The sequence below is a fragment of the Capra hircus genome, chromosome 5 (assembly GCF_001704415.2).
Source record: "Capra hircus breed San Clemente chromosome 5, ASM170441v1, whole genome shotgun sequence".
NCBI lineage: Eukaryota > Metazoa > Chordata > Mammalia > Artiodactyla > Bovidae > Capra > Capra hircus.
The window spans coordinates 35,545,122-35,567,107 of record NC_030812.1 but is presented as its reverse complement, the minus strand read 5'-3'; the positions used below and the strand labels follow the sequence as shown (position 1 = coordinate 35,567,107).

At 39.4% G+C, this 21,986-nt stretch overlaps 1 protein-coding gene across 2 annotated transcripts in view; it reads left to right on the top strand.

Annotated features, from left to right (window-relative positions):
* The window catches only part of TMEM117 (transmembrane protein 117), a 590,052-nt gene that overhangs the window by 562,291 nt on the left and 5,775 nt on the right, over positions 1-21,986 (top strand). For both annotated transcript variants that reach the window (XM_018047901.1, XM_018047902.1), the window contains one exon: positions 11,928-12,057. In XM_018047901.1, the coding sequence (XP_017903390.1) occupies positions 11,928-12,057 (130 nt within the window). The remainder of the gene's footprint in view (positions 1-11,927; positions 12,058-21,986) is intronic.

Sequence of the window (21,986 nt, the reverse complement as noted above, 5' to 3'; positions counted from 1 at the left end):
GACTGAGAGCAGCACAGCATAAACCATCTAGAGTTAAACATGCACCGCAGCCTGGGTATGTTGCGGCTTTGTCAATGACTTGCAGGGTAAACCCAGACCCACTGCCATTCTTTGACTTTACAATGGAAACGAGGCAGGATTGCTTCCTCATGTGCTGCAGGTGCTGCTTCAAGATAATTCTAAGAAAATATTATTTCAAGATGAGCTACAACATACCACTAAGAGGAAAGTTTTAATTACAGACGTAAGTTAGCATCCAAGGGAAATACACATTGACATGACAACTGACTTTTAGGTGGGGAGATAGTTGGAATGTTAGTGCATAATGAAAAAATTAATGAACAAGCTTGATATGGTATAAAAAAAAAGTCTCGAGTCAGACTGGGAACCAACCCTTTTGATAGTCACTGTGCAGGACTGGGCAAGCTACTTGACTGTTCTCTGAGCCTCAGTTTATTCCCTTATAAAATGAGAAAAATTTTCCTTGCCACATGTATTTGCATGTGGTTTATTGTCGATCAAGTGCTTGATACACTTTATGATAAATGTTTATGATAAATGTTGTTTGTTTTGTCTGAATATAGTATGAAATGTTGCAAGTTTATGATAAATTGATAAATGTTGGTTTGTTTTGTCTGACTATAGTATGAAAATACAGTCTTCTTAACAGGATTTTTTTTTCTGTTAAATAGAATTCTTAATAAGGGGGGATGTAGTGAAACATAGTGATACTGATTTAATTTCATCTAATCTTTTCTCTACCAGTTGTCTGTTAGGTTATAATATGGGAGGAGTCTTGTGACATCACTGACCCTCATTGTCTATATCTGCAGAAGGAAGAGCCTAGTTTCTTTATTTATTAATGCCATTTGGTATTCTTTGAGAATAAATGCATTGCATATAGTTGGTATTCAATATGTGTTGAATTAATTGAATTGTATGGTACAATTCAATTAACAGATACAATTCTATGTGCAAGTAGCATGAGTTAGTAGGAACTTCTTATATAGACTTCACATTCAGTCTAAAAGTGCTGAGTGGATTCTATAAACCAAGCCGACAATAGTCACCTCGGGCTTTTCTGAATGGAACGTGTCAATATAAAGACAGGCAACTGCTAAGATGCATGCAAGGCTTCTTTACCCCAGCTTGGAGACTTGTTTTTCAAAAGGACCCTGAGGGTGGTAGAATCACTCTCCTAGGTTTCCAACAAGTAAAACAATGTATTTTCGGTTTTTCTTGGCCAATGATCTCTGAACTAAGAATAGGTTCAGAAAAGTTTTAGATTCACTGAGGTATAATTCCCCAGCAACAAAATGTATTTTGTTCTTTTCATTCCTCCAACCTGCCTCTATATATCTTGTTTTTCTAGTCTTTACTCTCTTACTTGAGGGTTGATAATTTTTCTCTAGCGCTCAGAGGATGAACTCTCTTGACCTAAAACTCATTGAAGAAAGGCCTGGGATTTCTGGTAGTTCAAATCCATTGCTCTAAAGGTTTTACTTTCTGTTCATGTTATCACCAGACAGTGATAACTGGGGGTCAGAGGCAGACACTCTGTGATTGTCTTCTCTGAGAAAGATGAAGACAGAAGGAAATCATGTTAGTAGAGCAGCAAGGATCCAGCCTACTGTTTCTAAAACTCCATTGCACTCTGGATACAGTGAACTTAGCCTAGCGTTGTTTTGTTTTGTTTCAGAAAAGCAGCCCTCTTGACTTCACAAAGAGTGATGGTCAGAATATTTAACTACTGATACAGTGAAGGTATTGATCAACCAGAGTAGACAGCAGCTGTAAACAACCAATGCATCCATGCTGGTGCACACATTAGCCATTGCAGGAGCTGTTGAAAATATAAAAAGGGAATTTCAGGTCTCAGAGTCCCCTACTCAGTCAACATTGACTTTATTTTATACTAACAATAATTTATTGGAAATTAAAAGACTTGTAGTTTCTCTCCAGCCTCTCTCCTGCCTCTTCACTCTGTTCCTACTAAGAGCAAACCTCTTCATAAGAGATCTACAGTTATTGTCTCTACTTCTCACTTGCCATTTTCTCTTGAACCAGGCAGTCAGGCTTTTGTCTCCAATTTTAGCTTCCTCCAGAGCTTGGGGATCTTATCCAGAGCAACAGTCCTGACATTGCTGAATCCTATGGTTAACTTTCAGTCTTCTCACTCAGACTTTCAGCTGCATTCAGTGAAGTTGACCACTTCTTTCTTCTTGAAACACTTTTTTCACCTGGCTTCTAATCTGAACTTTCTTTTGTTCTTCTTATAATATATGTCATTCTTGTTCTGTTTTCCTTACTGGCTTCTCCTCTTCCAAATTCTAAATGTCAGTGTGCCTCAGTGTTCAGTCTCTGGTTATCTTCTCTTGGCTTTCTATGCTCCTTTTCCAAGATGATTTTATCCAGCTCTGTGGCTTTATATCATTGTGACTCCTACACCTACATCTCCAGTATTTTTTATTTTTTTTGGCCATGCCACATGGCATGTGGGATCTTAGTTCACTAACCAGGGATAGGACTCAGGGTTCTGCAGTGGAAGCTTGGAGTCTTAACCCCTGGACTGCCAGGGAAGTACCTACATCTCCAGTCTTGGTTCCTCCCCTAAGTTTGCCAACTGCCTACACAATACCTCTACTCAGTGTTTAATAGCATATTCTAAATAGATCTCTAGATTTCTTATCTACCTCCCTATCTTCTACAAGTTGATTGGTTCCCCAAATTGTACCTTCTCAGTAAATGATACTGTGATTTACCAGTTGCTGGAGCAAATGGTAAATTCAGAAGCTCAGTTGGTGCTACTTCAAAATACTTCTTGATCTGAAGACCTGATCAGCATTGTTGAACCACCATCATCTCACACCTAAATTACGACAGTCATCTTGTGTGTTGTCCTCAGTTGCTCAGTTATGTCCAACTTTGCGACCCCATGGGTTGACGTCTGCCGAGCTCCTCTGTCCATGGGCATTCTCCAAGCAAGAATACTGGAATGGGTAGCCTTTCCCTTCTCCAGGGGATCTTCCCAACCCAGGGACTGAACCCCGGTCTCCCGCATTGCAACTGGCCTTTATTCCTCCTGCAGCCAACCTACCACTCTGCACATCATTCACCCTCCTATATGCCCCTTATATTCCTGCTGTTTCTTGAACATTTCTGGTTCATTTCCTCCTCAGAGCCATTGCATTAGCTCCTCCTTCTAGCTGATGTCCTCCTCCAGAGGTGTGCAGAGCTTATTCTTTCATATGAGTCAGTACTCCATACAAAGGTCACCCTCAAAGAAGCTTTCTTTTGACTAACTAAACTAGTACCCGCCCCTAACTCACCGTGCTCCATCCCCTTACCCTGCTTTATTTTCTTTAGAGCATTTATCTCTATTTGACATCATACTGTATTTCTATTTGCTGATTGACTGGTCTCTCTTCTATTAGAATATGTGCTCCATGAGACATTGTTGACAAATAAATTATGAAAAAGGAACCTATTGCAAGAAACACTAGAGCCCTTTACCTCAACCACACATCTGATCAACCTTATATCCTGTCTATGGTTTGTGAATATTTTTATATTGAATTACATTTATCCACTGATCTCCACTATTATTTTTTCACAGAGAAAAATGACTTCAATATTAAATTAAAATTTTACCAAGGACAATATCTACTGTTTTGACAGTATGCAATTAATTTTCCTATATAGCTTATAGAAGAAATTAGTCATTCAGACAATTGTATGTGACCATTCCTGGCAGCATGCATAGAGCCAGAACAGATAACTGGAGCAGTGACATTTTATACCAAATGTGCAAATACAATAAAGCACAAAATAAGCAAGGGCTGTTACTATTGAACTGCAGCCAGTGTCTGAAAAATAACATGAAAATGTGATGTTCAAAAACTCTTCCACCAGACTTCACATTTTCCTCTTTAGGAAAAGAGTTATTAGGTGGTCTCAATTTTTAAAATATCAACTTATTATATAGCTAATATTCATTCATCTTAAGTGCAAAATAAGTCAAGTTGTTGTTTGATGATGGATGGAAGATTTTATCCAAAAGGATCTATCATTGAGTTATGACACCATGTTTCTTTAGTCTTTGTATTAGCTTTCATTTTCAGCAACTTGTCCTAGTCAATGGTTTGCCTGCACCCTACCCCCTCACCCCCACACACACATAGGAGTCCGTAAAATGTCAAGCACTCTTTCGGTGCATATTGGTGAACTCTACTGCCCTGGTGAGGGATATTGATTTCCCATTATTCCTAGAGGCCACATGATGCATTTCTGTTAGCTGTAAACACTTAAAGAATGGCTTTTATTTCGTCCTTTACTGCATCTGTCTGCCCGGGCAGGACATCTGTAAATGAGGCCTCGTGCTTTTCATCAGACATTCTTCCACCTTTGTGCTTAAAGGAATGATGCCTTCAAGCTGTCTAGATATAATAAAACTTACCTTAAAAACCCCACTGCTGTGGTACCAGAAACTCATGGTAGTCTCTTAAAAGTAACAAGCTACACTCACTTCTCAAATCTACTTTGGGCTTGACTTATTTGCTTTCTCTATGGGCACTAAACTTACTCAAATCTCACTGAGGTACACAGGCTTCAAAATTAGCCAGGGAAATTCCTATTGGCCTTTGCAAGTGAAAAGGATTACTGATGAAGCAAATACGTTAAACCACACTACAAAATATGCCTTTAGGATGAATTAGATTGTTTGAACAACAATTCTGAGAGTTCATCCGTATCTTAGAATGTGTAAAAAATCTTGAGTCAACTTCTTTCAACATTTTATGTAAGGATTTACAGTTTGACTTGGATTTGTCTTAGTGATGACTTAGATCTTCTATCTCTTCTACTCATTGAAGAAAGCCTACTTCAATCAGAAAGACAAGATTTTTCCCCAAAGCTTTTAAATCTTTTAAATACCATAAGTGACTCCTGAAAGAGAACTCCAAAAGAGTATGGAATTCATTTGCCCAGAGCGGGAAAAAACAATAATGAGTATTAGGAGAAAATGAGAGTATAACTTATAAGAATAATTGTCAAAAGATCCCTATAAGAATTAACCTGCTGATCGTTCTTTTTTGTACATCCTTCATGTTTATTGCTGGGCATCTCTGATATTCGTTGTTGCCTTGATCACCTTCCTAGTGTCACCCACTGTGGGAAATGATCTAAAATTTTTTAATCACATGTTGTTTTACATTCTCTTTTCTTGTTCTCTAACTTGGTTGAACGTGTCTCATGAGCTCCTTTACACTTATATGGGAATTAAAAGGGTATGTTGGATCATCACAAGGAGCATTTTTACTAATTCCCCAACGATTAACTGCCTCATCTAACGGTATTTAAATTTGACCGCTTTCTTCCTCCCATTATATACTGTTTCCTTTCCTCTGTGATTTTTGGCAAATGACTTAATCTTTGGGTTAAAGGAATGATCTTTCAAGCTGTCTAGATATAATAAAACTTATCTTAAAAAACCCACTGCTATCATGCCAGAGCCTGATGGTAAAATTTCTTAAAAGTAATTACTGTCTGTGTAATTGCAATACACCTTGTTATAGGGAAAAACACATTTTTTTCATTATAATGAATCTCAGTTTGATGTGTAATATTATTTACAAAACCACATATTTATTGCTCTGTTTAACTAAATTCCATTTACATGAAACCCAAAAGTAATTGTATATCTTTAACTTTCAAAGAGCACCATTCATCAATTCATCAAGTATATGAGTTCTTAGTATATACTGCAGGAATGGAGAAATGTAACAGTGAACAAAACAGGAGAAAATTCCTTATGTTGCTTGGTGCTTACTTTCCAATGGGAGAGGCAGGTAATAAACAAACAAATAAGCAACATCTACTGTACATCAAGGTTTCCAAGGATTTATTCAGCTAAGTGATACCATGGCAGTTTTGCCAATTAGGAGAAGTGTACTGTTCCTGAAAGAAATCAGGCACTTGAGATTCTTAATAAGAAGCAAAAATATCTTCCAAAGCATGAGTACAATTCTTTAGACCACCACTGTTCACTGTCATCTAAAATCTTGTTGCTAGGACACGGTAAGCATGGAAAAACCAAGGATACTTTACAAGCTGGGAACATTTTGGGTAGAATAATGTTCTGATATTCATGGACCTCTATTCAGTTCTGAAATAGGAAGAATGGAGATTAACAAAGGGAAAGAAGCAAATCTGTAAAGTTGAATTTTGAAATCATTTAAATCCTTATAATCTAAGTGCCTATAAAGAGATATGCAAATTATTACACTGAAAAGTGGTGTTTTTAATCAGTTTTTAGGAATCTATTGTCAATTCTTTTCTAAATTGTTACCGATACTTTTGGCAAACTATTATCTAAATCATGTCTTAAATTTCTTAAAAACCAAGTGGCCAGTCTTTAGCTCCTAAAATATTATTTTTGTTCTGAAACCATGGTTTCGTTTTTGCAGGGTAAAGCATTCACTGTTATTACATTTTTATCCCCTAATACTTCTCTAAATAGAAATGGGGGCCCCTTCATTTGATTTGGGAAATTGAATGCTAGTTGGGGAATTCAAAACCATGTTGGTTTCAAGCTTGAGTTCCTCTGCACAGTACCAAGTGCTTTTCCTGAACCCCAGGGCACGTATCTCAATGAGAAAATGTGAGGAAATGATGAATCCAGGATATCTTGAGACTGTATATTGAACACCGTCCTGAAAGTCTATCCGGATGTGATCCATGAATAATAGAGCCACACTTGGGTGGAATCACATTTGGACACATCAGTCCCAAATTACTCGTCCAAATGCAATTTGGACATCAGTGTTCAAATGTGATTTTTATAGCTATAAGCAAAAGTAAACCCTTGTATGTAAGAAATCTGAGTAGATATATACCATGACATTTCTCATTTATTTTTATATGGGAAATATACCCAACTGAATAAAAATTAGCTGTTTCTCATATATGAAGCAAGATACAAAGTCAGAAGTCTGTTCATTACCGTAAGCTGATCATAACCAGAGTAGGGTGAGTGACACAATGTACTTAAATCATTCTCACATCACTGAGCCACAAATGGGACAGACGGCTGAAGGCGTTGTTGGATTTGAGAGGAGACCGTAGTAAGGAAGCTTTGAATTACTGAATACTGATAGCATTCCTTAAAGAACAGAGTAAATGAACATATTATAATGTAAAATCACAGGACCCACCTGTCTCTACCCCAATCTAGGTAGCTGAGTACATCTTGCTTCATCAACGTTTTCATCTGATGTTCAGAATATAATTTTTTAAATATATGCAGAAGGGAAGAACACCATGGCTCTCATAACATGTACATACAATCTGTGCGTGAAACTACCGTACATCCATAGTTTTGATGCCAAGAGAATCTCAGTACCTGCTAGTAATCTCCTGTTGGTCAAATCTCCCTACTCAACTGTCTATGTAAATCAGCAACCTCTGGGACAGTTGATTAATGGAGAAAAAGTTACAGTTGATCTTCTTGGTCAAATTAGGCTTGGATAAAATACGAGAAACTTCTGGGGTTGGGGTGGGGAAATCATTTAAAGCCACTCATGGAACTGACTTTTGATGAGAGATGAACATGCAATGACTGTTATCAGTGGTTCTCAGTAAGAACAGGTATAGTGTACATGCCCACTCAATTGCTCAGTCGTGTCTGACTCTTTGTGACCCCATGGCCTGTAGCCCACCAGGCTCCTCTGTCCATGAGACGATCCAGGCAAGAATACTGGAGCAAGTTGTCATTTTCTCCTCCAGGGGATCTTCCCAACCCAGGGATAGAACCCATGTCTCCTGTGTCTCCTGCATTAGCAGGTGGATTCTTTACCGCTCTACCACCCAGGAAGCCCCCAGAACAGGTATAGCAGGTATAGATAATTCTAGTAATGAGTCAAAAGCAGTTAAGGGTCATCAGTTTTCATAGTCAGAGGCAGCATGGCCCAGCAGAAAATATGTATTCTTTCGCCTGTGCTCTGCCATATGACAGCTACCTCATTTTGTCACAATTTAACCTCTCTGAGGCAAATTTTTCTTTTCTGTAAAATGAGTTAATAATGGCAAGTTTCGGGGGGTTATTTTGTATGTAATTATAAGTGTGTAGCTTAGGATGATGCTAGAACATTGCCAGTGCTTGAAAATGTATGATCCAAGTATCCTTGGGTTTCTTTGGCCTTTAGTTTCACATGTTGCTAGGTTACCAGCTCCTGCTGCATGGTAGCAATGCCTCCCCCATCACAGTGAAAGTCCACCAGTTATCCTGGAGGTCACTACAGTGTGAGATACACATTGCACAAGAAATTAGTTTGCTCCTGTTCTTCTATCCTCCACTGAGGTCACTCACATGACCTTCCCTATGGTCCTGCTCCTGGTGCCCTCTGGGAGGACTCTGCTCTGACCAAAGTCCCATCAGAGACTTCAGGAGGCCAGCACTATGCAGTGGATGAGGGCAGGAGAAGATGACCTTCGTCCTTTTCCACTTGGACCCTGAAGCAGCTTTGTGTGATTCTCCTGAAAACAGATCTGTCTGCTTCCTCTGCTTCACTCTCAGGAACACTCTGACCTTGGAATGATGCTGGGAAATCAGCCATGCTCGTTGACTATTTCTCTGTCTCTTCCCTCTGTTTCCAGCAATGTGCTAGTTGCTGTTCAGGCATTATCTCACCTTCCCAAGAAGCCTGTGGGATTTGGAGATGAAGGTGGGGATTGAGAATATCATTCTTCTTCCTCTTTTATCTCCTATATTAAAAAAAAACATAATTAAGGTATCACTACCGTCTGATACCTCCATTAAGATGAGCCCAAAATGTATTGAAAGTGGTAGCAATGCTTATTATTACCATTCCATTCTAAGCCAAGGTCAAAATTTACACTGATTCAGCAATGCATCTTCAGAAATATACAGAGTAGGAATTGAACTAGGGGCTTCCCTGGTGAATCAGATATTTAAGAATCTGCCTGCAATAAAGGAGACCCAGGTTTGATCCCTATATTTGGAAGATGCTCTGGAGAAGGGAATGGCAACCAACTCTAGAATTCTTGCCTGGAGAATCCCATGGAGAGAGGAGCCTGGAGGGCTACAGTCCATGGGGTTGCAAAGAGTCAGGACACGACTGAGGAACTAAACTACAAAAATAAGAGTAGCAGGGAGAGGGTGGAGGCAGGGAGTTAAAAGACTAAGGAAAACAGCTTTTAAAACCCATATCTGGTCGTTTTGCTTGTTTATTGCTTGGCTGTGCTGGCCTTCCTTGCTGCACGGGCTTTTCTCTAGCTGTGGCAACCAGGGGCTGCTCTGTAACTGTGGTGTGTGGGCTTCTCACTGCAGTGACTTCTCTTGTGGAGCAGGACTGTGGGTGTTCAGGCTTCAGAAGTTGTGGCTCCTGGGCTCAATAGCTATGGTGCACAGGCTTGGTTGCTCCGAGGCATGTGGGGTCTTCCCAGACCAGGGAGCGAACCCACGTCTCCTGCACTGGTAAGCAGATTCTTTACCACTGAGCCGCCAGGGAAGCCCCTGGTCTTATAAAGGGGGAATCTGGTCATTATAAAGGGGGAATCTGGTCATTATAAAGAGGGAATCTGGTCATTATAAAGGGGGAATCTGGTCTTTATAAAGGGGGAATCTGAGAGACTTTACGTATCATCTCTTTTATTAGTTCTTTCTTTGTTTTTAATTTCTCAGATGGTGTAAGATACTACTCTCACATTTTCCCCCAAACTCTCTGCCTTCATCTCTTTAAAAAAAAAAAGAAAGAAAGAAAGAAAGAAAAGAATGCCACCATCTAGATGAAGAGGAAGACTTTCTCCCGTCCTCTAGTCTACATTTCCTGAATTCCTCTTTCTATCTCCAAGTACAGTTGGGATATAATTAAGGAACTATTTGGGGGGAGGTGAGGATTTGATCCCAGTATACAAGAAATCTCTAGAGATTACTTTCAAACTAAAATCAATTTCATACCCAGTAGAAAGCTTTCATTTCATGAAATGAAAAGCTAAACAATAACAGTCCAAAAGTGCACTAAGTACACTTGCCCAGTTACTACCAAGAAGTATTCACTCCCTTTTTTTTTTTAATTGAAGTGTAGTTGATTTACAGTGTTGTGTCAGTTTAAGGTATACAGCAAAGTGATTCAGTGATTCTTTTCAGATTTTTTCCCATTAACAAGGAATTAAATATAATTCCCTGTGCTATACATACAGTAAGTCCTTATTGTGTGACTATTTTATATAGATAGTAGTGTGTATCTGTTAATCCTAAATTCTTCCTTAAACCAAGAAGTAAGAAAGGGAGTTGCTCTGTTGATAATGTTTTATGTTTCTTATCCTGGACTAGTGAAAGATTCTCTGGTTATCATTGCCAAGCATAATTTTTTATGGCAAATGTCAGTTATATTTTAGCAAAGGACTAAATTCAATTTTAATTCTTTGCAAGTGTCTTCTGAGTAACATAGCAAGATGATATCAATGAAAAAAAAAGTGCACTTTAATAAAATACAATAGTTCACAAGTATTATTCCAATCCATTTTACACTAATATTTTAGATCAAAATATTCCAAATTAATCCAGCATCAGTGCTTTGGGTTTTCTGAATTTCCAAAATTACATGTCTATTTGCTGATGATGAAAAACCAGGAAAAGCAAGACCAACAAGATACTGGCATACACGCCAGTAGTAAGGGATGATATTGCATCATTTTATTTTTATACTTATATATTCATTTTTTATAACTGGCTTAAAGTTATCCATAGATAAAAAATTAATAAACATTGAAAACTTTCCTGATTACCACCACTCACATATTCTTCTTTCCTTTAAGGTTTGTTCTCCCTTAATCAGAATTTTCTGCAAAGAGGGAAATGGAATGAAACGTTCATGCACACTATTATCAGCACACCTCAGTTAGCTTCATATAAAGAAATCTCAGAAAAATTTAACTTTTTATGTCAAAATAATGGATTAAAATTTTAAATTAATATTCTATTATTTTTTCATTTCCAAGTTCTTTAGAAAATATTCACTAAATATAGAACTGTTTGTTAATTTAGGGATAATTTTATTACTGGAAATAAAAACATGGATTCAGCTTAAGGTTTCTTCATTATTTAGTGTATTTCTTCTTCACATGCTAGTTATGAACTTTAATTTGGTGCTTCTATCCAAAAACCAAGAGCAGATGAGTCACCTAAAAATATCCTCATTTGCATCTTTTTTCCTTCCTTGTGAGAAGGAGGGTCATCCCACATGATTTTGCCTTGACAACAAGGAAATAACTAATGACAGTTTTGGAATTAATTCACTGTGCATCTCTCAGGCTAGCATGTCAGGCCTTCCATCATTTGGTTCAAACTGATGCTAAATTGCAAGAGAACAGGACAGAAGATTTTGGCATTTTTCCATTCCATATAGTTGCTAGCATAGATGATTAATAAAACTCCCTTGATGTGAATTGAGGAACTTGGTTAAATGAATTAGACCCTCTTTGTCTTCTTACAGAAAATACGCTGGTATAAATTTCTTATTTTTAAAAAATAGTGGAACAAAAAATAACTAAATTACCCCATATTTATAAAATATGGATCACTTCCTTCCTATAAAAATTTAAGATCAGACCTCCATAATGAAAGAAAGAAACATATATTAATGCACATCAATTCTGCATTGGTTTCTTATTATCACATTAAAGGGAAAATCTGAGGATATAAGTTATGACTTAATTTTAATTTTGATTGCATCCTGCTACCTAATGTACAGAAAACAACCATCACAGAACAAAACAGATACAACCAACAGCTGGCTGCATTTAAATGATTTTAAAATAAGTGCTTATAAAAAGTCAATTTTTGGTGTTTTGCTGCTTAGGAACGAAACAAATCACAGATATGTTGTCATGTTGGTTTTCTCTGGCAGGACTGGGAATTTCCGCATTTCATGGGAGACGTTGATGTAAATCTTCCCGGTTTGCATACTCCTCATATGCAGTTCAAGATTCCTTTCTTCCAGAAGATCTTCAAGGAGGAATATCATATTCACATAACAGGTAAAATTTCGAACATGATTTGATTGTCTTCTGGTTAAAGTCATGCTGGCTGCTTTAAAAATGAAAATGGTAACAGTTTAGAAGCATCTGGCAATATAGTTTAGTTTTACTCACTTAGCAGTGCAAGGTGGTTCCAGATCACTGGGGGCCTCTGGACCATCATTCTGGACTTAAGTTCCTGGTGCTTTAACAGTTTCAGCTTCAGCATCCAGTGGGCAAATGGGAATAAAAAGAATGGGGGAAATGACTGAGAGAGTTTGTCTGTTTCTTAGCCACCTGGCCTGGAAATAGAACGTGTCACCTCCACTCACATTCCATGAGGAGTACCTAGTGAGATAGCCCCACACAGAGTCAAGGAGAACAGAGAGACGTGATCTGCCACTGAGCAGCCATGTGGTATCAGGTCTTGTATTCTAGCCTAGGAAATATCACTAGCTGTCTCTGCCACACTCCTTAGGCCACTCTGCCTGGGTTTTGTTCATTAGGTAGGTTTCTTTTTCACAACATACAGCTCGGTATATTTTTTCAACATGAATACTCTTTGTGCTTTCTACTTCATTTGCTGCTGAGATCAAAACAATGGTATCCTACAGCTCCAGTCAGACCACATTCCTTTAGGGAGTTCAGGCCACTTCTCATTTGATTGAGTGAAACTTACTGCTGTGGCAAGGCTCCATGTTTGCCTCAAGTCATTCTCTTGTGGATCTTTAGATTATTCCATTTACAAATATGTCCTGCTCTTGAAATGGCTTGAATATGATTTATTATAATATTCTTTCATGACATCTCAGTCATTCTCATCTAAACAAGTTATGTTCTTAGAGTTATGTTTTATAATTCTTTTTTTTTTCTTTTAGCAAGAATCAGTAAGCTACATAATCAAATAAAGAATGGCATTAGTTCTCAAGCTGTTCAAATGCAGGTAGTGAACGTGTGTGTTTTAAGGACAATGGCCTAGGATCCTACACCTGCTATAATAAAAACTGCCAAAGAAATCTGTGCTTACACGACCGTCTGTGCTGCCGAATAAAAATAGCCTGAGCGCAGAGAACGTGAACATCTGAGTGCTGCAAAAAAAACCTTTACTTCCCAACTTGAAGGCTGTTTTTTGCTTTGAGCATGAGGCGACCTTCCTAAATTGGAGAATGAGCTCATGAATAGGGAAGATATAGCAGGTTTCTTTTCCTATTCAAAATGAATGAGGCCCGTCTATTAAATTTGCTGGGTAAATCAATCAATTTGAGTTCAGGTCACATAGTGTGGTTTCAGAGTCCCCACTTAATCTCTGCAGCACACTGCCTCTCAGACTTCTAAAACAGCTATCACACACATGGTATCATCATATCCCTTTGGGTGGGCTTTTGCCAGAACCATCTGTTCTTACTATCAGCTCTTGTCTCAGACCATCATGGCACTAATATTGTCGCTGACTATCAGAAGGCTTTTCAAAAATATCCTATTTGAGTGTAGAACATCAAGTTTAAAAAAAGGAGAGGAGAGGTGGGGAGGGAGGCTCAGAGAGTCCATTGGCCGGAAAGGAAAATAAAACTGTTAAAAATATTTAATTCAGGGCTCTTATGCATAGCTATGTCATATATGCTGTCATGTATAGACAGGGGTAGGGGCAGGTTTTGTGATGCCCAAAGCTTACATAATTTGGAATGTTCTACTTAAGAATGCATGTGTGTGTGCCAAGTCACGTCAGTCGGGTCTGACTCTTTGTGACCCTATGGACTGTAGCTCACCAGGCTCCTCTGTCCATGGAATTCTCCAGGCTGGAATACTGGAGTGAGTTGCCATGCCCTCCTCCAGGGGATCTTCCCGACCCAGGGAAACTGAAGAAAATCAGAACGTTCCCCCTTCTGTTTTGTCGCTGTTGTTCTCTTTGTTCTGTGAATTGATGGAAGAGGTTGCTGAAGCCATTCTGGAGTACCACCCATCTGCCCTGAAAGGCCTTTGACTTTACTTGATGTTGTGAAATAGTTGTTTCTGGGCAAACCCAGGTAAAATATCTAAAACATAGTGCACTGTGTTGTATTTTAACATGCTCAATAGTGAGTACCCACAAACTTCCAAGAGAACCGCAAATGCTAGCTTGATGGTTTCCTCCAAGTTCTGCTTTTTGTAGGTAGACCTTAATACTTTCTGGGTCAGTAAATATAGAATCACCCCTGGGATCATTAAGCATGAAACACTCTCCATCTGTCAATAGTTCTGAAGCTTTAGTTTGTATGGGAATCACCTGGAAAGCTGTGTAAACGATCCATCAGCCGCACACCCAGAGTCAGATGCCTCAGGTATGAGGTGGAGCCTGGAATCTGCCATTCTCTGGAGCACCACCAGTGATGCTTCTGCAGGTAGCCAGAGGATCATACTTTGGAAAATACAGCTACTGAGAAACATTTCCTGCAATCAGAATTCCTCTCATCTCAGCATTTATGTGCTTTCTATAAATCTTATCAAACGAAACCCAAGGGGCAGCATACACATTCAATAGAAATGGGGTAGGGACATCCCTTGTGGTCCAGTGGTTAAGAATCTGCCTTGCAATGCGGAGGATCTGGGTTCGATCCCTGGTGGGAGAACTAGGATCCCGCATGGAGTGCAACTCAGCCCATGTGCCACAACTACTGGGCCTATGAGCTCCAGAGCCCATGTACCACAACTCGAGACTGTGCGGGGCAAGAAAAGATCCTGCCAGACACAGTGAAGATCCTGCATGCCCCAACTAAGGCCTGATGCAGCCAAATAAACAAATAAAAATTTTAAATGGGGTCGTCAGTGAGAAAGGCATATCTGAGAGGAGTTAGAAAATTCAGAGCTGGGGCCAAAACAGAGGAGGTCCCAAAGCAGAGCATGACTGGAGAAAGGCCCAGAAGAAGCTGGAGACAGAGCTAGAAAAGGATCCTACAGACTGCCAGACAGCTGTGTCTAATGCTCTCTCTGTTTGTCCTGTACCAGAAGAGCCTAGACAGGGATGGCTGGGATTCTTCCAGGGTCAAGGATGGCTTGATGGTCTCAGTTATCATTTCTCTGTGATCTGGAAAAGACGTTCAGTGCATGCTGAGGCAATGGAATGTAAAGATTTGGTGTGTAGATTCCAGCTCTGCTACTAACTGGTGGCAGGGCCCTTGTCAAGCTCTTTAACCTCTTAGAGGTTCAGTGTTTTCATCTGTTAAATGGGGACAGTGATGGTACTTATCCCATAGGATTGCAGTGAGGATGAAATTAATTAATATGTACAAGGCACTTAAAGCATTGCCTGCCGTGAAGCAAGCACTCACTAAGTTCTCACTGTTTTTACCTAAAGCTTTTCCTTTTATCCATTCAGAAGCTGCTTTCCCTATAATTCAAAAAATACTAGGTAGCCTGAGAGAGGGCTCTCTGATTATTTATCAACTATTCTGAGTTCTTTGCTGTTATGTAAATAGCAGTTATGTTCTGAGTCCTCGAGAAAGACAAAGCTAGGAATGAAAAAAAAAAAAATCTCTCTCCCAATGAAATGCTCTATATGTAGAGGGTTATCTGACACTGATGAGTTCCCATTGACATTTTAAAAGCCTTTAGGATTTGAGTATTTTTTTAATCCTGATTCCTAGCTAGTTTTATTTATTCATGTCAGAAATAACTTGAATTGTTGCATCTGTTTAGCTCATCTGGATCCCCCCCGACAGATGGTTTGCTGCAGTATGTATGAGCTTTCATTTTATAAGCTGAGCTACAGCTTATAAAAATAAATCATCTCTTTTCCAAGAGTGTGTTAAAATATTTTTTCCTGGGGATTTTGACTTTAGTGATAAAGGGGATAAATGGTTAGTGATTGGGTCACACTGGTGCTTTTAGTGCAAGTCCGCTGTTCATTCTCCTGAAAGTAAATGCTAAATACAACCATAGAATTATTTCTTTCGCCCTCTCCCCTTTTACCTATAAGATGAGTGCAAAGATGGATTCAAAATATGATGTACCAAGTCTCTGGAGGCCAGAGAGGAATGGCCTCTCAATTCAGACTCTGAAGCTCCCCAAGTCCTATTAATGCCAATCCCGTTGGAAGCTCTGCCATCTGTCATCCCAGTCAGACAAAAGAAGTGTCCCATTGGTGGCCATCATCTGAGTAAATTAGGAGAGGGTTGGGGGAAAGGCCAGAAGGAAGGCCTGTGCATCTGTGAGGAGAGAATTCACACTACTGGCATGACGAGGCCCATGGGAACCTTTCGGCAAAAATGGAAAATGTAGCAGTAAACAAGCCTCCCTAGGTCTGTGTTCTATTTCAGTTTCCTGAGCAGTGCGAGGGCAGAGGTGCTTCACAATGGCAAGGATGTGGAAAATAATGCATAAAAATAATGTCCTTCATTTTATTTCCATAGGTGCATGATTTCTGGCAAATTAGTTCCCAAGGATTGTTTTTTAAGGAGCTCTCCTGTGTCAATCAGATCTTGGAAAGTGCTGGCAAGGGCAGGCCAGTGGTCCGTCCAGCAGAATATTCTGTCTGGCAAAATTAGCAAGGGACTTGTTATAGGGAAATACAATGCATCTTCTTCACCATGACAGTCCCCAATGATCATGAATTTATCCAAAGCATACAAGGATCTCTTACTATTCTCTTAGTTATGAATTTTTCTGAACCTTTCCTGCAGCAATTTCCATTTCCAACACATTTGTAAAGCTCTAGCATTAACTGTTTACTTCTGCCTAAAGCAGCAATTCCTTTTATTTGTCCCAAACTCATCTTCTTCAAGGCCATGGTTGCTCTGCCCATCGCCTGTCAGCCCTTGCTGCCCCTAAGCTGGTCTGTCCTGTCCAGACTAAGGTGTCCTGGGTTCATTTATGCATAGATGAGGGTTTTTATAGTAAAACTCACATGCTTTTCAGATATTTCTCTTTATAGCCAGAAGAAAGACTTGAGATATGTAACATCATATTCTTTAAGACATAAATAGTTTGTTTTTCCCAATTTTCCAGACTTTATCTGATTTTAGCAGTATCTTAGAATTCACCAGATCATTGTGACAATGGCATTTGATTTGAAAGACTAGAACTTCACTCCTTGAAATTTTCCTGGACATAGTATTTCAGACTTTACTTATTGATTAATGGACACTTCCGGACTTAACATGTGTCTAAAACTAAACAAGGATCTAGGGAATACAGAAATGAGCATAGCACAGTTCCCAGTCTCAAGAAAGTCAGAGTGTGATGGTAATTGAATTCAGTACAACTTCACATCCTTTTCTTTTGCTTTTCATCATCACAAGTTTCTACCTGTATTCATCATATTGGATTATGTCCTAAAGGAGTAGTCTCCTACTTAAGAAAGTAACAATGACAAGAGGCATTTTGAGAAGCTATATTCATTTGCTTTTAAGTCTTGAGATAATTTACTAACTCAGTTCTTATTAGTTCATGAACTTTTTAGTAAGTATCTCCAATTTGCTCAACCATCTCCTCATGACCCAAGCATTTAATGTGGTTTCTGGATATTCTTAAATTACCTGGTTGCAAGGGGGATGGGGGGGGTGGGGCCAGTGCTTAAAGAGCGGCTAACTCAGAGTGCCCTGTTTACACTGATCAGGTCTGGAAATAGAGGATATTCAACATGGCCAGGAAACCTATTACAGCACACTGTTACTTATTTAATTATACAAACTTCATCTTCTTCAAGGTCAGGGTTTCCTGTGATCACATAATGGATGCTGGTGACTTTGTGGAGCATGACCACTGGGCATAGAGTCCGCTCAAATGGTGACACCTCTTGCTAGAGAGGTGCTAACAACACAGCTCAACCTCAATGCTAACTGGCAACCCTACTGAGTAAAAGATTTTTTTTTAAATATTATAATTGCATATTTGAATCATGAAAGGTTTATTATAGGTAGAAATATCAGCACATATAGTATTTTTCCTTAGTTGAAAAAAATAACACTTTTCCCCAAACTCTTGTCATTTCCTATGCTAAAATGAGGCTGATATTTAATGAAGAATTCTTTTAAAATTAACTAGCCCAGGATTCTCTAAGCTCCCACAAAGTAAAATGATAAAATTACCATCATAATATCATTTTTGCCAATCAGTAAGATTCATTACAAGCACACGAAAGAAGCAATCCCACAACACCATGCAGGGATTTCTCATTAAAGGAGACAGTGAGGTATTTCTAGGAGATAAATAGAAATAATGTATGGATTCTTACCCTTCCTCCTTGCTGATTTACATTATGCTATGTAGTTGAAACAACAGGGGGAAATGCAAAAACTCTCATGCAATTAATGCCAAAATACCAAACCTCTTGTTGTGGTTGCTTGACTGTACATTCACAACAACACACATGAAAAAATGGCAATAGAAGCACTGTTAGTCTTTTTCTTTTTCTGTGTCTTACACCTTTTCATGTGAGTCATTTCAGAGACTCAAATTTATTTTTTATGGTAAACAGGATTTCTGAGAATATACATCTTTTTTTTAAGGAAAGCTTTCTCCACTGAAAAATGTGTATTGCATCTTTTTTGTTCTAATGGTGAGATTTTCTGCTCCATCATAAAACATTAAGGTTTAGGCTGTGTTTATTTCGTAGACTCATCAAGAAGACTTTTAGAACTAGGAAGAAATCTTAAGGGTTATATAACTCAACTCCTTCACTTCATGGACAAGCACACTAAGTTGAGTTGTCCCACTTGATTTTGCTTTCTAGTTTGCTGCATCTCATAATTGTAATTTTTTAAAGAGGAGAGAATATTGCAAAGGTAACAAAGCACTGTGTAGGAAAATGGAAAAAAGGACTGCAGAGAAAGATGGACATCCTTCCTCTGTACCGATGGATAAATGGAGCAGGAGTTATGTCAGGTGGGCAGGACGCAAAAAAGTAAGAAGAGCCCTTTCTTCTCTATTTTCAGCAGTTGCATTTTCAACTGAGCAACTACAGCAGTGGGGAAAGGGCAAGGCTACCTTCACAGAAGCAGAAAAGGAAATAAATCAATAGGAATCCTGCCTCATATAATTCTCTCCCCTCCACACTTCCCCACCCCCACGTGGTCTCTCGGCTATGGAAATGGAGTGAAGGTATGGGGAGAATCTATCCCCTGTTATTTAGCTTCACATTTTGTGTGCGTTTCTCTGGACTGCAAGCTGTAGACAAATTATCAATTGCTGGGGATTTTTAACATGTTGAATATGCTGATTCACAATGCATATTTACATTTAGATACACACTGGGGCCTCTTAGGTAATTAGTTCAGTGAAAGTAAAAGTGTTAGTCACTCAATCCTGTCTGACTGTAGCCCACTAGGCTCCTCTGTCCATTGAATTCTCCAGGCAAGAATACTGTAGTGGGTTGCCATTTCCTCCTCCAGGGGATCTTCCCACCCATGGATTGAACCCAGGCCTTCCACATTGCAGGTAGATTCTTTACCATCTGAGCCAGCAGGGAAGCCCAATTGGTCCAGTGATATCTACCTGTTAATGTCACTGCTCAGTAATTCATTCTGTTTTATCCAAACTGAAACACTGAGGGTATATCTTTGTTAGAAACCATTAACATGCTGTTCTCTCTACTTATATGGTATATTAACTGGATTGAAGAAACAGAAAGAAGAAATTGTAGAAATAATACTACCCTACATTTTGGGCAAACAATATATTTCAGAAAACTCTCAAATACCATTTCTCATTGTGCTTGCATGCATGCTAAGTCGCTTCAGTCGTGTATGACTCTGTGCGACCCAATGGACTGTAGCCTACCAGGCTCCTCTGTCCATGGTCTTCTCCAAGCAGAAATACTGGAGTGGGTTTCCATGCCCTCCTCCAGGGGATCTTCCTGATCCAGGGTTTGAACTGGCGTCTCTTACATCTCTTGAATGGGCAGGCAGGTTCATTACCATTAGCATTACCTTGCAGGTCCACAACTTTCCATTATAACCTGTGAAATGAAAATATCTCCTGCCATATTAATTAACAAGAAATGTCACAATCATCACCAATATCTGGCCTCCAAATGTGAAAGAGGACTCCCAAAACTGAGATCCAGCAGATGCTGCTACCCCCACAGAGATTGCTTAGGGGCTGGGGGAATGCAAGGAGCAAGGTGAACAAGGAAACAAGATTGGCCCCAGACAGCTGACGTGCATGTGAAAGGAATGAATTCAGTGAGCCCGGAGGCTTGCATCTTCCAGTACATACAATGCTAAATTCCTTAACTTGACACCTGATCTTCGATGTTCAAACTGCCTGCTCCCTTTATTACAAATTTCCTGACTTCCCCTCCTGCCTCCTTAGAGCAGTTTTGTCAGAACTAATTCCTAGATTTGGCGTCTTTAACCTTCCCTCCAAATAAAATAGCTCTCTACTTTCAGGTTGTGACAATATTTTTTAGTCAACAATCATGATAATCCTTTGAAGTGGTTTGACGGGTGTCTGAATAACCTGTATGCAGGTCAAGAAGTAAAAGTTAAAATCAGACATGGAACAAGAGATGGATTCAAAATTGTGAAAGGAGTACTTCAAGGCTGTATATTGTCACCCTGTTTATTTAACTTATATGCAGAATACATCATGAGAAATGCTGGACTGGAAGAAACACAAGCTGGAATCAAGATTGCTGGGAAAAATATCAGTAACCTCAGATATGCAGATGACACCACCCTTATGGCAGAATGTGAAGAGGAGCTCAAAAGCCTCTTGATGAAAGTGAAGGAGGAGAGTGAAAAAGTTGGCTTAAAGCTCAACATTCAGAAAACAAAGATCATGGCATCCGGTCCCATCACTTCATGGGAAATAGATGAGGAAACAGTAGAAACAGTGTCAGACTTAATTTTGGGGGGCTCCAAAATCACTGCAGATGGTGACTGCAGCCATGAAATTAAAAGACGCTTACTCCTTGGAAGAAAAGTTATGACCAACCTAGATAGTATATTCAAAAGCAGAGACATTACTCTGCCAACTAAGGTCCGTCTAGTCAAGGCTATGGTTTTTCCTGTGGTCATGTATGGATATGAGAGTTGGACTGTGAAGAAGGCTGAGCGCCGAAGAATGGATGCTTTTGAACTGTGGTGTTGGAGAAGACTCTTGAGAGTCCCTTGGACTGCAAGGAGATCCAACCAGTCCACTCTGAAGAAGATCAACCCTGGGATTTCTCTGGAAGGAATGATGATGAAGCTGAAACTCCAGTACTTTGGCCACCTCATGTGAAGAGTTGACTCACTGGAAAAGACTCTGATGCTGGGAGGGATTAGGGGCAGGAGGAGAAGGGGACGACAGAGGATGAGATGGCTGGATGGCATCACTGATTCGATGGACGTGAGTCTGAGTGAACTCCGGGAGTTGGTGATGGACAGGGAGCCCTGGCATGCTGCGATTCATGGGGTCGCAAAGAGTCGGACACGACTAAGCCACTGAACTGAACTGAACTGAATGGCAGAAAGTGAAGAGGAACTAAAGAGCCTCTTGATGAAGGTGAAAGAAGAGAGTGAGAAAGCTGGCTTAAAACTCAGCATTCAAAAAACTAAGATCATGGTATCCAGTCCTATCACTTCATGGCAAATAGATGGAGAAACAATGGAAACAGTGAGAGATTTTATTTTCTTGGGCTCCAAAATCACTGCAGATGGTGACTGCAGCCATGAAATTAAAAGACACTTGCTCCTTGGAAGAAAAGCTATGATCAACCTAGACAGCATTTTAAAAAGCAGAGACATCACTTTGCCAACAAAGGTCCAGATAGTTGAAGCTATGGTTTTTCCAGCAGTCATGTATGGATGTGAGAGTTGAACCATAAAGAAGGCTGAGCACCGAAGAATTGATGCTTTTGAACTGTGGTACTGGAGAAGACTCTTGAGAGTCCCTTGGACAGTAAGAAGATCCAACCAGTCAATCCTAAAGGAAATCAACCCTGAATATTCATTGGAAAGACTGATGTTGAAGCTGAAGCTCCAATATTTTGG